This window comes from Musca autumnalis, unplaced genomic scaffold (assembly GCF_047663935.1).
Source record: "Musca autumnalis isolate F117 unplaced genomic scaffold, ASM4766393v1 scaffold_1, whole genome shotgun sequence".
NCBI classification, from domain to species: domain Eukaryota; kingdom Metazoa; phylum Arthropoda; class Insecta; order Diptera; family Muscidae; genus Musca; species Musca autumnalis.
In genome coordinates, this window is record NW_027411644.1 from 84,901,083 (window position 1) to 84,918,745 (window position 17,663).

General features: G+C 36.5%; 1 protein-coding gene across 1 annotated transcript in view; it reads right to left on the reverse strand.

The window, feature by feature from the left end:
* Positions 1-16,110, reverse strand: part of CCAP-R (Crustacean cardioactive peptide receptor) — a 264,183-nt gene extending 248,073 nt beyond the window's left edge. The window contains exon 1 of the mRNA XM_073983683.1: positions 15,093-16,110. Within this exon, the coding sequence (XP_073839784.1) occupies positions 15,093-16,064 (972 nt within the window). The 5' untranslated portion in view covers positions 16,065-16,110. The remainder of the gene's footprint in view (positions 1-15,092) is intronic.
* Between the last annotated feature and the right edge of the window lie 1,553 nt (positions 16,111-17,663).

Consider the following 17,663-nt stretch of genomic DNA (forward strand, 5'->3'; position numbering starts at 1 on the left):
AATGAACAAAATTTGATTTTTATTTATATAGATATAGCATTTTTAAAGAAACAGGGTATAGGGGAAGTACCCCGCCCATTCCGAAATTCAACAAAATTTTTTGCCTATTTTAACCGAAAAATCGGTTCAGTAGTTTTTGTAGAAATGAGAGAGAGATTTGTAGAAGTCTTAGATTTCTATAAGATTTTCTATGGGATTCTTCGGTTTCGACAAGATTTTCTACAGAAAACTTGGTCATCGACATAATTTTCTGTAGATATCTTTGTTATCGACAAGATATTTTATAGAAGTCTTTGTTATCGACAAGATTTTCAATAACAGTTGTAGACCACAAGTTTATTTGTGTTTGGCGAAAATCCGTTTCAGACAATTTGGAGTTGATTTAGTTATGTCCGTCCGTCAGTATATCTGTCTGACTGACTGGAGTGCACGATAACTCTCGAACGGATAAACCAATTCGATCCAGAATTTGCCCCACGTAATATTTTTTCCCAACATAGATATTGAAATAGAAATATTGAAAATGGACGAAATCAGCCAACTCCAGCGGGTATCTAATCCACAACAATTTTCCCAAAAATGTAACTATGCACAGTGTAATATTCCTACCAGACATAGATCAGCTTCGAATATGGACTTATCCACTTCACTCCACTCGTTCGGGAACCTCCCACACAAAATTTCGGAACATTACAGTTTAAGACTTTCTCTCGAATCGTTTTGATTTCTTTTTGCAACAAGTGTACAGGCCTTTTCAGGTTAATACTGCCTGAGAAAATGACCGGAAAGCTGTAAAAAAAACTTACGGGCACCATGTGTAGCGGCTGATGCGCTCCTCAGGGTACATCGATCACAAATGTTCAACATTTTAATTTAAGTGCAGTTTAAAGTCTGTTTGTCTGAGGCTCGTTTGGAATTTCGTACCTAAGTTGCTCCTTGTGGTATTGTTTACAGCGATGTTAAGTTTGCCTTGATGTAATGGTCCAAAAGCTCTAAATTATAAGGTGATCACCTAAAATGATTGGTGGGCGCTTTATCTATCAAAATGTATGACTCCCAAAATAAGATCTACTTCCAATTGTTGTGGTATCGCTTTCAAAACTCTTTTAAGCTTTAATCGAAATTCATATTTTTGTCGGCAAGTTAATACGTCAAAGAGGGTCACAAAATTCGGAAAACCCCTAAATACAACATTTTTGGGGAAAAGTATTTATATTACGTAAGCGGTGTTCCATCGGTTTATAGATGAATTTGAAAACCTTAATGGGCGCTTCGCGGTTCTGATTCCTGGGATTGTACTGAGCAAAAAGTCCATTAGACCGATGAAAATCGGGCTTCCCGATTTTGGCTTGCGGTTTTTATCCACGTTTTTGGATAGTTTGACATATAACAGCTAAACCATTGAGATATTCGATACAACGAAAAGACGAAAATTGCAGGTAAGACAATAATTAAGAAATCTCTGGTACATCAGGCAGGTTTGGCCTTGAGACAGTGCAAATTTTTGGGAAGATGTCGATAAATAACACTGTGATACAAAAGTTGACCAAAAAAATATTCAAGCATTCTGATGCAAAAATTATATCGTGTTGGGATTCATTGACAAGGAAAATACAGTTGGTTTCTTTGGGTTACTTCTTTTTTTGTTTGTTTTATAACGGCACATTTTTCTAAAATGTTCATGTTTAAACGGGCATAACTTCTTTTTATATCCTCAGCATTTATGCTAACGAGGGTCAATACACTTTCATACGCGCAAAGTGAGCCTCATCGAAATAATGATTTTAGACCCCATACTTCCATACTTCCTGAGAAAAAAGTCCCTGTGACACCGTGTGTAGTGGTTGGAGCGCAAGATAATTCCCGAACGGATTTGCCGATTCGGTCCAAAATTTGGCTTTCGTAATATTTTGTCCAAACTTAGTTTAATTTCGAAGATAAACCATATCGGTTCACTTCTTCAGGTACCTCCCCCACAAAAGTTCAAAAATGTTCGGACAAATTGTGGCCACGATTACTTTTGGGAATGACCGATTTGGTCCATACATTACACATTTTAATATATTTACCAGGTATAGATCAGTTTTGAATATGGACTATATTTGTCCACTCCTTCGGGTACCTCCCACACAAAATTTTGGATAAATTCAATTAAAGACCTGCTCTCGAATCACTTTGATTTTTGTTGAAGCAACTTGCACTCGCTGCCTCAATTACGACAGTAAAGGTTTTTTTCAGGGGCAAATCCATACTTCTTGAGAAAACAGCCCAAATACTGCGTTCGTCCACACTTTGGATATTGTAAAATTTCTTCGAATATTAGATGAACTTCGAAGGTGGTGCTTATAGGTCCACTCCTTCCGGTACCTCCCCCACAAAAGTTCGAAAATATTCGCTAAAATGGTACGCGCGATTTCTCATAGACGTAGCAACCGATTTGGTCCAAACTTTGGATCTCTAAATATTGTCGAAACTTAGTTTATGTTCAAATTTGGGCCCTATCTGTCTAATCCTTGGGGTAGACCCACACAAATTTTCAACATTTTTGTGTGGTTAAAGGTCTGTTCGAGGATCCTTTGGACATTTTTACCGAAGGTTTTCCTAGTGGCCCTGTTTACAGCGATATTATGTTTTTCGTAGGCTAGTGTGGTAAAAAAAACCCTATTTGTCGATATCCTCGCAAATTTTTGAGCTTTAATCCTATCCATACTTTTGTCGGTTCATAAGCCCAAAATGTTGAAAACCCCCCTAAATACATAAGTTTTTTTTTTTTGGAAAAAATATATTTCAATCCACACAAGTTGAGGGTATATCTCTGTCGGCAAAGCCGACTGATACTTTTTTACTTGTTTTCACAACGTATTTCCATTGCTTCTCTCTTTTTTATTGTCTTGGCTACAATGTTTGTCTTAGTGTCGTATCGAAAATCTCAATGGTTTAGCTGTTTTATGCCAAAATATCCAAAAACGTGGAAAAAACTTCAAATAACACTCGGGAGGCTCGATTTTCACCGTAGACATATGCTGTAGTAGACATTTTTGCTCAGTTCAATCCCAGGAATCGGAAACGCAACGCTTCCATTAAGGTTTTTCCTTCCATACAAATCGCCCGGTCTGGTCTACATGCTTATGTCTGCAGAGCCGACTGATACCTTTTTTCTTATTTGTATACATATTTGCCCTTCGCATGATATTATCCTACCCAATTTGATCATTAAACCTCCTAGAACCAACTTAATTTCGTGGCCTGTGCAGCGGCCATATGGTCATTCTAGGCCAATATGCGTGGACGGTGCATACCGGCATTGTATGCAACACTAGCTGTGCCAGCCGAGTGATATCGATATAATAAAACGCATAGAGCTACAACCCTTGTATTTGCTGGGTCATGTCAATAGAATGGATGTAGCTGGCCTCGCCAAAAAAGCATGTGAGTACGAGCCATATGATGGTGCACCCCCGACGAAAATATTCTTTATTCGGCTTATGGTACAAAATGTTCTGCTAAGAATATAAAGGCACCTATGTAAGTAGATACTATGATCTACACTAATAGTGATGTTTCTGCCATTGATAACATCTTTATGAAGAAGTGTAAATCCGCCATTAGAAACTCCTAAGTATCCAATATGGGTTCACAATATGGCACAGGCTACTGAAGTAGACGAAAAGCAGAACTACTCCGTTAGAAGCGGCTAACATACGTCTTACCCTCGCACATCGTAATATTATTCTATATTGTAAATCAAATCTGAATATAGACAATAGTTCAACATTTCCGCTTAAGTGTACTTTAAGGCATGTTCCAGGATCGTTTTGAAATATTAAACGTAAATAGTCCATGTGGTGCTGATTACAATAATATATTTTATTTCCTGGACAAGTGCATACTTCAATGGTCCTAAGGCTTTAAAAATTTTTAATGTGACCCACTAAAATGACTAGTGGGTTATTCTTTTAGGTATCTCCTCCATAATAGTATGTTTTGCTAGAGGGAAATCTTTATTTCCCAAGATGAGGGCCCTCAACTATCTAAATACTTAGATAAACTACCCTTTTACAAAAGTTCTGTTAAGTCCAAGTTTTTATTGCAGTTAGTATTTACGATAGCTTTTCGTAATTTTTTTGGGCCTTCTTTCTCCCTCCTGCACATATCAATTGCTTATTGATTATTATCGTTTTATATTTGCAATATGCCTAGCTATTTATATCGTTATTCAATAACTCGAAACAAAAGCCAAAAAGTCGTTCCCACGTGTCCATAAAATATTATGCCCATTCATCAATATGAATAAGAAATAATGGCTTAGTTCTTTGAATTATTTATACCCATTAAAATACTCATTCCTTTCTTTCCCACACTAATTTATGTCGATTTTCTGTTATTCATAATGTTAATCTATAATCATAAACATCACGTTTTAAATTACCACATCTTCTTTAAAAATAAAACATTTAAGTAAGCATTTCATTTACACATAAGCCACGCACACACGCACACTAATTTCCATATACATAGTATATTAAAAGGACATTGTAGATATATGAATTCTGAATCTGCGACAGTATGCATGTGTAAGCATTTCAATGAAGGATCCTCTGAGCTTTTGTACGAATGTTTATTCTACGTCGTCTTATATTAATTAAGCAAATTGACAGTGAAGACATTTATCTTGAAGCTGCAAACACTACCAGTACCACCACCACGACTACGATGAAGTACAACGATGAGGATAAATAAACTTAAGTAACTAAGCTGGAGGACACTTCTGAGAATTTCATGTTTAGTTACAAAGAAAATGTGAATGTGAAACAGTGGATACAATGAGGAAAATCATAAGAAAATAGAAAAAAGAGGCAGCAAATTAAACAATAGATTAATTATATAATGTGGGAAATAGGCAGAGATGGTTTAAAGAGAAATCGATAATAGGTAAACCATGATATTCTTTGGTCTCAAGATTAAAATAAAACCAGTAAAAAAGCATTACGTTCGGCCAGGCCGAACTTTTTATACGCTCCACTATGAAATATTCCTCATTAAATAAATAAATTTAAAAAATGTAAAATAAATAAATTTAAAAAATATTAATTTTAGCTAATTCGGTCAGCTAAAAAACGGGCGGTACCGTTATATGGGTGCTATACCACAACGCTATGCCCATGTTGCAACGTGGGCCAATGCCCACAATTTTTGATAGAGAAGTCTTTAACCACTGGGAACGATACAAATCTTGCCCGAAAACGTAGATAAAACCTAAAAACCTGAAATCGGTGATACCGTTTTATGGGGACATACCAAACCGTTGAACTAAATTGAAATTGAAAATTACCTAAAATCAGGAGTTCCTGTATGATTGGTGGAGAAGTTCCGTGAATGCAGGAAACCACAATTGTCAAATTACGGGTAATTCTGTCGAAAAATGTTTCTAAAACCCTCAAAATATGGAAAATCGAGAGGTACCGTTATGTGGGGGCTATACCTAAACTTGGACCTATATTTACAATTTTTAGTAGAGAAGTTTTGTAACTACAGGGAACATCAAACGTCAACATACAGGTTGTTCTGCCAAAAATTTAGGCTAAAATCTTCAAAGTACCGAAAGTCGGGAGATAACGTTTAGTGAAGAAGTATTGGAAAAGGGTCTTACGAAGAAGAAGCACATTTCTTTTGGAAAGGATCTTACGAACCACCCTTTCCTTTGGAAAGAGTCTTAAGAAGCACCCTTTCCTTTTGAAAGGGTCTTACGAAGCAGTCTTTCTTACGAAGCACCATTTTTTTGGAAAGGATCTTACGAGGCACCGTTTCCTTTGGAAAGGATCTTACGAAGCGCCCTTTCCTTTGGAAAGAGTCTTAAGAAGCACCCTTTCCTTTTGAAAGGGTCTTACGAAGCAGTCTTTCTTACGAAGCAGGCTTTCCTTTTAAAAGGGTCTTACGAAGTACCCTTTCCTTTGAAAAGGGTCTTACGAAGCAGCCTTTCCTTTTGAAAGAGTCTTACGAAGCACCATTTACTTTGGAAAGAGACTTACGAAGCCCCCTTTCCTTTGGAAAGGGCCTTAAGAAGCACTCTTTCCTTTGGAAAGGGTCTTACGAAGCACTCTTTCCTTCTGAAAGGGTGTTACGAAGCACCCTTTCCTTTTGAAATGGTCTTACGAAGCACCATTTCCTTTGGAAAGGGACTTACGAAGCACCATTTCCTTTGGAAAGAATCTTACGAAGCACCCTTTCTTTTGTAAAGAGTCATACGAGGCAAAATTTCTTTTAGAAAAGTCTTACGAAGCACCCTTTCCTTTGAAAAGCACCATTACCTTTGGAATGGATCTTACGAAGCACCCTTTCCTTTGAAAAGCACCATTACCTTTGGAATGGATCTTACGAAGCACCCTTTCCTTTGAAAAGAGTCTTAAGAAGCACCCTTTCCTTTGAAAAGAGTCTTAAGAAGCACCCTTTCCTTTGAAAAGAGTCTTAAGAAGCACCTTTTCCTTTGAAAAGAGTCTTAAGAAGCACCCTTTCCTTTGAAAAGAGTCTTAAGAAGCACCCTTTCCTTTGGAAAGAGTCTTAAGAAGCACCCTTTCCTTTTGAAAGGGTCTTACGAAGCAGTCTTTCTTACGAAGCAGGCTTTCCTTTTAAAAGGGTCTTACGAAGTACCCTTTCCTTTGGAAAGGGTCTTGCGAAGCAGCCTTTCCTTTTGAAAGAGTCTTACGAAGCACCATTTACTTTGGAAAGAGACTTATGAAGCACCCTTTCCTTTGGAAAGGGTCTTAAGAAGCACTCTTTCCTCTGGAAAGGGTCTTACGAAGCACCCTTTCCTTTGCAAAGGGTCATACGGAACACCATTTCCTTTGAAAAGGTCTTACGAAGCACCCTTTCCTTTAGAACCGGTCTCACGAAACACCATTTCCTACGAAGCACCCTTTCCTTTGGAAAAGATGTTAAGAAGCATCCTTTCCTTTGGAAAGGGTCTTAGGGAGTATCCTTTCCATTGGAAAGGGTCTTAGGGAGTATCCTTTCCTTTGGAAAGGGTCTTAAGAGTATCCTTTCCTTTGGAAAGGGTCTTAAGAAGCACCCTTTCCTTTGGAAAGGGTCTAAAGAAGCATCCTTTCCTTTTGAAAGGGTCCTACGAGGCACCTTTTCCTTCCAAAAGGGTCTTACGAGGCACCTTTTCCTTTGAAATGGTCTTACGAGGCACCTTTCCTTTGAAAAGGTCTTACGAAGCACCCTTTCCTTTAGAACCGGTCTCACGAAACACCATTTCCTACAAAGCACCATTTCCTTTGGAAAAGATCTTAAGAAGCATCCTTTCCTTTGGAAAGGGTCTTAGGGAGTATCCTTTCCTATGGAAAGGGTCTTAGGGAGTATCCTTTCCTATGGAAAGGGTCTTAGGGAGTATCCTTTCCTTTGAAAAAGGGTCTTAGGGAGTATCCTTTCCTTTGGAAAGGGTCTTAAGAAGCACCCTTTCCTTTGGAAAGGGTCTAAAGAAGCATCTTTTCCTTTTGAAAGGGTCTTACGAGACACCTTTTCCTTTGAAAAGGGTCTTACGAGGCACCTTTTCCTTTGAACATGGTCTTACAAAGCACCCTTTCCTTTGGAAAGGATCTTACGAGGCATCCTTTCCTTTGGAAAGGGTCTTACGAAGCACCCTTTCCTTTGGAAAGAGTCTTACGAAGCAGCCTTTCCTTTGGAAAGGGTCTTAAAAAGCACGCTTTCCTTTGTAAAGGAACTTACAAAGCACCATTTCGTTTGGAAAGGATCTTACGAAGCACCATTTCCTTTGGAAAAGACCCTACGAAGCACCCTTTCCTTTGGAATGGGTCTTACGAAGCACAATTTCCTTTGGAAAGGGTCTTGCTCTTTCCTTTCAGAAAGGGTCTTACGAAGCACCCATACTATGGTGGAGGGTAAGTTAAGTCATATATTTATTGCCATTACTCCTGTTTTTCTTTATCTGCATAATCTTCATTACTTAAGGGGAGTACATACTATCATTCAAAACTGACAGTCAACGTACTTTTAGGACGATTTTCCGGCAAATAAAAACTTTTATTTAGCTAAAAACGTTTGAAATAGAATATATACGGTATTATTTAGAGATTACAAAAGACATTTTTCAGTTAGGCTTTGATATTCACGAAATGGACCTCGATGACTGTCAGTTTTGCTTGTCAATGTGTACTATACTTTAAGGTACACACACTAAGTAGTAAATAATTCTTACACTTATCTAATGAAGTGCCACATACTTACACATTATATTTGCCTTAAGCCCAGCTATGCACACTGCTACATCATCATATTTCCAGGCGGTATATTTTTATTTAAACTAAACATTATAATCACATCTTAAATTATATTTAATTATTTTTATACATATTTTCAGCATAAAAGTTTGCCAGTAGAAAATTTAAAGTTTGGGAGAAAAACTCTCACACATACTGTAACAAACACCCACACACACTCTAACAAACACCCACACTTGACAGAAAATGCAATGCGACAAGTGACGACATATCTACTGATATGAAAAAAGTTCTTTCAAAGACAAGTTTTTTGCTTGTTTTGTATTTGATAGTGACATGTTGTTAGTAGTTGAAGAACTTCTGTCAACTGAAAGTAAATCTCCCTTTGACTACTTACAAACATAATACTACAATTTTATTTTGTTGGAATCTTGTTTTTTAAGCTTTGTTAGATTACACAGTTTGGCATGTAGAAAAACATATTTAAATTATTTTTTATGGACAGGTGAGGACGGATTATCGGACCGTAAAAATTTGTTTTGTGTAATACAAGCACAAGTTTTGTAAAGGGATTTAAAGAGGTATACTGGTATACTGGGAAAAATACGATTGAAATTTTACTGTAATTGCTGCAAAGTGCAATTACGTAGGTTGTTATTGTGAGGTATTCTAATCCAAAACGTGGACTTAAATATGTGTGCCTGATGTTATTATCAAATCTCTTAGAGGTTGTTACCCAAATGTTCAGTAACTATGTGACAAAGTGTTTTTATTAAAATCTTGGGTATATTTAGGGGAGACCGGGTTTGGGCATCAAGTTTGGCAGTTGCCATAATAAGCTATTAATACACACATACATACATACATACATACGTATAATGCATAAGCTTGTCTATGTCGTACTGACATACATACATTATTCTAGTTGACGTGGAACAATCACAGCAGCAGTTCCTTGAAGTGTATTTACAGTAGGCGTTCGTATGTACGTGTACAGCTGGCAAAACGATTACTGTGTACGCATGAAAGGCAAAATAAATCACGGCTTTACAAACTGACAACCAGAAGAGGCTGACTTTGGCAGCTACTAATGATGGCCGTGGTTTTAAGATTGCTAAACAAACAAATAGTTCCCACGAATATGCCAAAAAGAAGCAAGAAATGACTTTTCTCACACCAATAAATGCAACAAAATACTCAAAACCGGGCGGAAATTTTGTATGTGGACTATAGCAAACGTGGTCCGATATGGCTCATTTTCAATTCTATATAACAAAGTACTAAAATATTAAACTCCATCCATACTAAATTTCAAAAATGTATCTTTAATATTGTGAACTATATTTATTGAATATAGTCGAACATGGACTATATCGGTCCACTCTTTCGGGTACCTCCCACACAAAGTTCGGAAGAAGTGAAATTTAATAGCTCCTCTCGGATCGTTTCGAAATTTTATTAGCAGGTTGTCCATGCGGTCCCCTTTACGACTGTACAATTTTTCCGGGGAAATATAAGCTATATCGATCCACTCCTACGGGTAGTTCACATTTTTTTCGCAGTAAATCCATACTTCCTGATATAATGGCCCAAAAAACTCAAACTCAAACTTTTTCAAAAATTTGTCCCAAACTTAGTTTAACGCAATTCAATATCTTTAGTTCTCTTTGAATCAGAAGTTTGCTTATTAAACATCTGATTTGCTATAGCCCCACATCACGGTACCTACAGAGGTTGAGGCTATATATCCCTCAGCACAGCTTACTTACATGTTGGCTGCTAAATTGGCTGTAACTTCGAATGTGAAAAAAAATTATTTAATAAAAAAAATTAAAATTAAAAGCGAAATAATTAAAAGAAAACAATTGCGCTACAGTTTTTAGTTTATTAATGCACTAGAACAAATTTAAGCTGGAAAGTCACGGTGCTCTTGACCCAACTTAAAACGAAAGGAGCTTACACCTGTGAAGTTTGTGCGGAGCATGAAGCTACAATGTTCATAGATGAGAAAAAGCAAAAAAAAAAATTGCCGTAGCGCTTTTTAAATAAATCGCGGTCAAAGGTCACATTTTAGTGGTTTCTTAGGTTTTCACGATTTTGCTTGGAAACCGCAAGTCCTATGGAAATAGGATTAAAGAAAATGTTGTAGCAGTGAAAATTATCCACAACATTTTCTGTAGTCCCATTTCGATTAATTTAAAAAGAGTTCCCGCGATTTTTTGTTTGTGATTTTTCCCATCTATGAATATTGTAGTTTCAGAATGCGCAAAAACTTCCCAATTGTAAGCTTCTGTCATTTAACTCTTGAAGGGAGTAACCGATTTGGTCCCTACTTTGCACATCGTAAAATTTCTATCAGGCATAGATGAGGTTTCAATATGGACTTTATCGGTCCACTCCTTAGTGTACCTCCCACACAAAATTTCGAAAAACTGGAGTTTACCTCCTCTCGAATCGTTCTGATTTTTGTTGTAACAACTTGTATTCGCTGCCCCCATTACTACGGCTCAAGTTTATTCAGGGCAAGTTTTGATTTTCCCTGATACTTCCTGAGAAAATGGCCCGAAAGCTGTAAAATCCCGCTAAAGCACCAACGGATAAACCGATTTGGTCCAAACTTTAACCAAACTTAAATCTAGTTCTAAAATGAGTAATATCGGTCCACTCCTTTGGGTACCTCCTCCACAAAATGTCAAAACTTTACTCTAAAATGGTGCGCATGATAACTCTCTAAATCAGCAACCAATTTGGCCCATACTTTGCACATCGTGATATTTCTACGAGACATAGAGCCGATTATAATATAGACTATATATGTCAACACCTTCGGATACCTTCCACACAAAATTTCAGAAAAGTGCCGTTTAGGGCCTTCTCTCGAATCGTTTTAAATTTTTCTTGCAACAGGTTGCACTCAAGGACGGTACAATCTTTTGAGCGGCAAGTCAATACTTCTTGAGAAAATTACCCGAAAACTGTAAAACACCCGTACTGCCAGCATCTGTACACGCAGAAAAATATATGCTAGAAATAGGTTTGGATCCAAACAAATATTTTTTTGGGACTGGTTGCAAACAAATATATGTTTGGATCCAAACATAATTTGTTTGTGTCCAAACAAATATATGTTTGCAACATTTTGTAACATATCTCAATTTTATTTGTTTGGGTACCAACATATTTTTTATGTTAGAACATATTTTTTATGGGTGGAGAGAGGATTTTTGTCAAAGAGAGTAACAACAGGGCTCTCGCGGCTGCGGAATGCCGGTTTATAATAAAGAGCTGCGTGTATGGTGTAGTAGGAGACCCAGAAGAGACGAAGAGAAGGTCAAAAAGTTTGTTTATTAGTGCTTTGGTTGCCAAACACGTGTGTTTCTTGCTTTGTTTTTGTTAAACAACGTAGCAAGCGAAGAGGAAGAGAAAACATTTATATGAATTGCGCTGATCATTTTTCTTCAGTTGTCGAAATATAATCGTTGAGTAAAGACGGTAAAGTGAGTGAATAAATCAGTGTTTGTGTTTTCTTACAGAAATGGTACTTTTTAGTAAATTAAATGCCCGATACATTTTATAAATGGAAATTTTATAATTGAATCAAAAAGGTTAATGGAAATATTTTATTGGACAAAGAACATACATACATACATACATACATACATACATACATACATACATACATACATACATACATACATTCATACATACATACATAGGATAACAGAGTTACATATCCTGTTATTTGTTTGTAGTGTAATGATAAACACGCTAGAGGTCGCAATTATAGCTCAGTAATCACGAAATTTTGCACGAGGTTAGGAGTTAGGTAGAGGAAGATGCTTACAATTTTGGATGATGATCTGATATTATTTAGCGGGTGAAATGAACCATTACTTTTGTATGAAAAATACAAAAAAAATATTTTTGATCTATATTTTATTACCTGGAGGGCTTATACCGGCAAAGTAGACTGCATATGAAAATAGAACTACTGATCTTCCCCCTGATGAAAATTGCAATAAAGTGTCTGCTATATAACGGGCCTACTGCTTAATATATAATGGGTTTCGTTCAGAGAACCACATTTTTCTATTCCCAGTTGTTGCATTATTGCAAATTACATGGCGCCCTAACGTTTTAATGGTCCAATTGGATTTTTATACATACATTGCAACATGGGTCGCTTTGCCACCTTTTTTCAAAACGATTCCCCAGTCAGGCAAAATCAAATTTTCAACGGTTGCAAAATATCTTTCAGTAAGGTTTGCGACATTTTCTGAGCATTTCAGTCATGTAAAACTACTCTACAAGTGGTGTCTTAGGACACGCCGTTCGGACTCGGAGATAAGCTGTGGGTTCCATATCATTGAGCGTTGTCCCTTTTGGGATGCTTGGTGTGATACGGTACCAGAATCCACAAAGTTATTTCTTACAATAAGTTCATTTGTTCCATAAAGAAATTTTTGTGGAAAACTAAATTCCAGGGGTAAAAGTGTAGGGTATAACATGGTCGGCCCGTCCGATTATAGCCTTGGCTTACTTGTTTCATTTTGCCCTACGTTGAGATTGAACACGCGACCTTCTACACGTTTTTCTACAGTCATTCAAAAAGTCATTATATTTTTTGTTTTGATTGTTCATGTTGAGTTTCCAACTCGACAACTATTGGTTTTGTAGTCATACACGCACATTCCGTGTTACCGTTATTTGCCTAATGTGGCTATCACATTTTGCCACTGAAAACCTAAATCAATATCAGATTTAGCGGGTATCGGCATGGGACCGTCCAGTAAGAGCTCTTCACTGCCGTCCAGAGGATGATATTAACATTTTTCTATGCCATCCTAACTTGCTCAAGAAAATTACATATTGCATGGGTATATAGTTTGTGATAAAGAGATTCTCCTTTAAACACGCGCGTGTTGCCAGGCGCCATTTGAAATTGACAGTGTTTGGCATATACGTACTCATTACAGTTTTTTATACGACATTGTATTGCGGTGTTTACAGTGACATGAAAAAATCATTTTGCAAAAAAATCGAATTTACTTGAGAACATTTTCGTCCGATCATTTTTCACAACTGTCGACGTGGATAATCACGACAAGAGTGCATTGATCAAATTATATCTTTGTATGTCGATAAGGGGTCACCCATTAGCACTATGAAAAACTGGTTTAATGAATTCAATCGTGGCCGACACTAGCCAACAACCGATGGTCGTGAAGGTAGCCCAAAATCGGCCATTATGCCACAAAAAAAATCAACCAGTGTCTGAACGGAAATGCAAGATCGCCATGTTATATACCGTGAGATAGAGGCAACCTTGAAAGTTTTTTCCAACAACTAATATTTGATATTGCATGAACAACTGGCCGCAAAAATTGATTTTTCTCGTTAAATCCAGCTAATTGGACAATCGCTCAAAAAGAGGCCCTTGTGAAATCGCGAATAAAAATGATCGTTGTGCTTATAAGATCGTCACAGACGACGAATTTTGGATCTAAGCTTAGGAGCCCGAAAACAACATAAATCGACCGTTTAGGTCTTCAAAAGCGAGCCAGATCCAACGAAAGTTGTTCATGTAAGAATCATATCGAAGCAAATGGTCGCCTGTTTCTTTAACAAAACTGACCGTGTGGCGACTATACGGCTTCAGAAATGTAGGACGGTTAATTCTGAGTGGTACACTACAATTTGTTTGCCAGAAGTCTCCTGGGAAACGAACAAGAGAAGACGAATCATTCTGCATCTTGACAATGCGAGCTCTTACACATCAATTCAAATCAACGCCTGTTTGACCGGACAAAACGTGGAATTGATGGATCATCCGCCGTACAGACCTGACTGGGGTTACAATGACTTTATTTGATTCCTAGTATATCAAGGAAGAAGGCGTGGTAAACGATTTTCGTAGTCAGAAGATATTGTAAAAGCGTTTAAAATCCATGTTTTGGAGGTATCTAAATCGGAATGGAAAAATGGACTCAACAATTGGTTTGAGCGCATGGATGGTAAATATTCGCGTTTTCTTTTTAGGCCAGATGGTTATCGTTCAGTAGCGCGATTTTCTAAATCATTTTTTAGATACCGACAAATATCGGTAATATTAAATCTATATATATAAAAATGGTGTAAAAAATGTATAGTAATTCATAAAATGAGAACGGCTAGGCCGATTTCTGTAAAATTTTTTGTCAGTTATTCGTATTTTCGAGGAGAAGGTCTTTACTGAAGAAAATTTTGGAAAATCTCTCTGGAAAAGTCGGAAAATTGGAAAAATCGAAAATTGAGTTTTTGTATGAAATTTTATTCCTTAATAGCGAGACGAAGTTCGCCGGGTCTGCTAGTTGCTTATAATTTCGGTAATGAACGATGTTTTACGGTAAGTTAACGACGAATAAAAAGTAGTCGTAAAGTTCTACCGATAACAAGAGTGCTGTCAACTTTTATTTGAATTTTCATTCATAATATTGCGTTTTCATTTAACCGATTTTTGTCGGTAACTCAAAAAATGAGTTAGGGAATCGCACTACAGCTCTCGTAAAATTGGGAATAAGATATTTTGTTAATTTGTTCCCCAAATGTTGGTGTTATAGATGTTATAGAGAAAATTGTTTAGTTAATATAGTATGTATTGAATATCGATGTGATAATGTCCTCCATGTCGTATATATGACAATTGTAGTCATACGTAACGGTGTACCTTCGTACCATAGAAGCTTAGTTGGAAGTTTAATGGAATTTGAGTTCAAATTCAATAATCTGGATAATGTATCCTTTTATTATATTTACAACTAAAGCTAAGTCTGTTCTATGCTTCACATTCTTAAATTTCCAAACACACAAACTTACCTCATAAAAGTAGAAAGAATTCAAATTGTCATCATCATCCATACCCGAAACGCTTGTTGTGTTATTCCTGCTGCTACCATTGCCATTGCCAGTGACAAATACTGTGGGAAAAAGATCACCTTCAAAGAACACAGATCCTGTGGAGGGTGTAATGCTTGTTGGTGTGGAGGATGCCGAGGTCATTGCAAAGCTGGTGTTTAAATAGGACGATGAGGATGCTGATGCAATCATGGGTATTGCTGCAGCACCCCCAACACCACCACTGCCACCGACACTGCTTCGATTGACCAATGTTGAGGTTACAGCTGTTACTGCTGATGTTGTTAACAACATATAGGGGGAACGTGTTGAGGTAATGGCATTACTGGCAGCTGTTGCTGATGTTTTCATTGGCGTTGCAAGAATTTGTGAAATGACCGGTGTAATGGTATATGTCGATGGAAATGTCGCTGAAGCGGTTGTTGTTGCTGTTGCGGTTGCTGTTGTTGCATTATTGTCATTGATGTTCAGTTGAGTGGCAAAAATTTGCTCAACATTGTCATCCGCTACCATTTTGAATTGTTTATTTCGCGTTGTTCGTCGTTGTCGTAGTTGGCGTGGGGGTTGTTCTTGTTGTTTCAGCGGTTGTGAATAATTTGTGTGGGGTATTGTTTGATAAAATTCTGATGTTAATGGTGTTGGGGTAGTTGTTGTTGTTTTTAACCATTGGCCATTGTGTTGAGGTTTGGATGCCACTAAGTCTTTAACATAGTTCAACATGATAGTTTTTGTTGAATGGTTATGCGATAGCCAAGTACTGCGGCGTAATATCAAATGTGTATATAATGTGGTGTAAAGGGTATTTAAATCAAGATTTTCTAGTGCTGTGATATTATTCAAATGGAATTCCTGGTTTTTGTTGGCGTTAAAAGGACGTATTTGTATCGTTGTTATGCTTAGCAAAAGGCAGCCGTTTTGTTGCAAATCAAGCATTGTGTCATTCTTTTGGGAGTTTTAACAATACTTCTCAATAGGGAAGCTGAAAAGAAAAAAATATATATGTTTAAAATATATTTTTTTATATATTTAAAATACATTTATAATATTATTTATTAGTTAAAAAATTAACTAAAAATCATTAGAAAACATAAGGCTATTAAACTCTTTAAATTCAACCGACTACATGACCTTTGTAGCGCATACATGTCAACAACACTTATACGTTCCAAAGTACTACTGCAAATAAATCAATATATTTTCTAATCTTTTGTTTTTAATATTCTCCCCTAAATTGATTGTCATCTTCTGATTTCTGTGGGATTTGCTTTACGTCAATGATACCATTACCTAGATTAAAAGGATATATGTATTTATTTTCTAATTAGCCCTCAAAAGGACATTCATTTTATTTTATAAATAAATCAAATTGAAAGAAGAAAAAACACACAATTCAATGATATTCAATCACAGACAACAGTTTATTCACCCCGCTCCCATGCAATATTTTTTCGTGTTGTCATTCCCCTTGAGATGATCATTCGATATTTTTTTGTTTTGTCCTTTGTGATTGTGTCACATAATATCCTCAAAATGAGACTTGGCCATTAGAAATTAAATGTTGCAAAATGCTGGTGGCATTCAAGCAATGCCAAGAGCAAGAAAACACAGAAGGGCGAAGACATTGTTTTCAGTGATTGGAAAAAAGATAGAAGAATTATCTGTATGTCGCTTTGCATTGAAAATCTGTGCGTGTTTACGGATTATTTGGATTGCCATAAATAAAGAAATTATCGAACGCATGTCGCAATGAACGACCACTTAAATGGTCATTGAATAAATATATTTTTGGATTATGGTGGTGACGTAAAATTTAGTAATGCATATACATTAATGTGTATTCTTAAATGTTTGTTAACGACTAAAAACCAAGTAATTTGAATATTCTAAAATTTGGATGTAATTTGGTACTAAAAATTATATTGTTTTTGGGAATGCACAGTGGTCCCAAATCCAAATTTTCTGGCCAAAACTATTTCAACGTCCATTTTGTATTGAAATAAATTATTATTTTTAGTAAATGTGCACAAACAGCAATTCTTACGTTTTATCGACCAAAATGACCAAAAACTGCCAAAATTTTTTGAACAGGGTGGTCCCGTTGTGTGGGGTCTAAACAAAACATTGACCTATGTTAATAATTTTTGGTACGAAGGATTCATATCTTCCAAGAGGTCAAAATACCAAATTTCAGCCGAATCGGTCATAAAGTGTCGCTAAAATCCACAAAATATCTAAAATCAGACAGTACTTTTATGTGGGGGCTATGACAAAAAATTGACCTATTTTCAAAAAAATTATACATACTTGTTTTCTACACTCTGAAACCCTTAAATATGCATTTTAAGGGAACTCGGTTGATAGATGTGCGTATTACCGTTCTATTTCAATTGGATACTACGTACAGTCACAACAGGTATTTACAAAAAATTCTCCCATCTTAAAATAGAAAAATCCACTTTATTTTAACTGTGGCAAATTTGAGCACGATTTGACTCCTGAATTTATTAGTACAGAGCCCCTGCTATCTTCCAA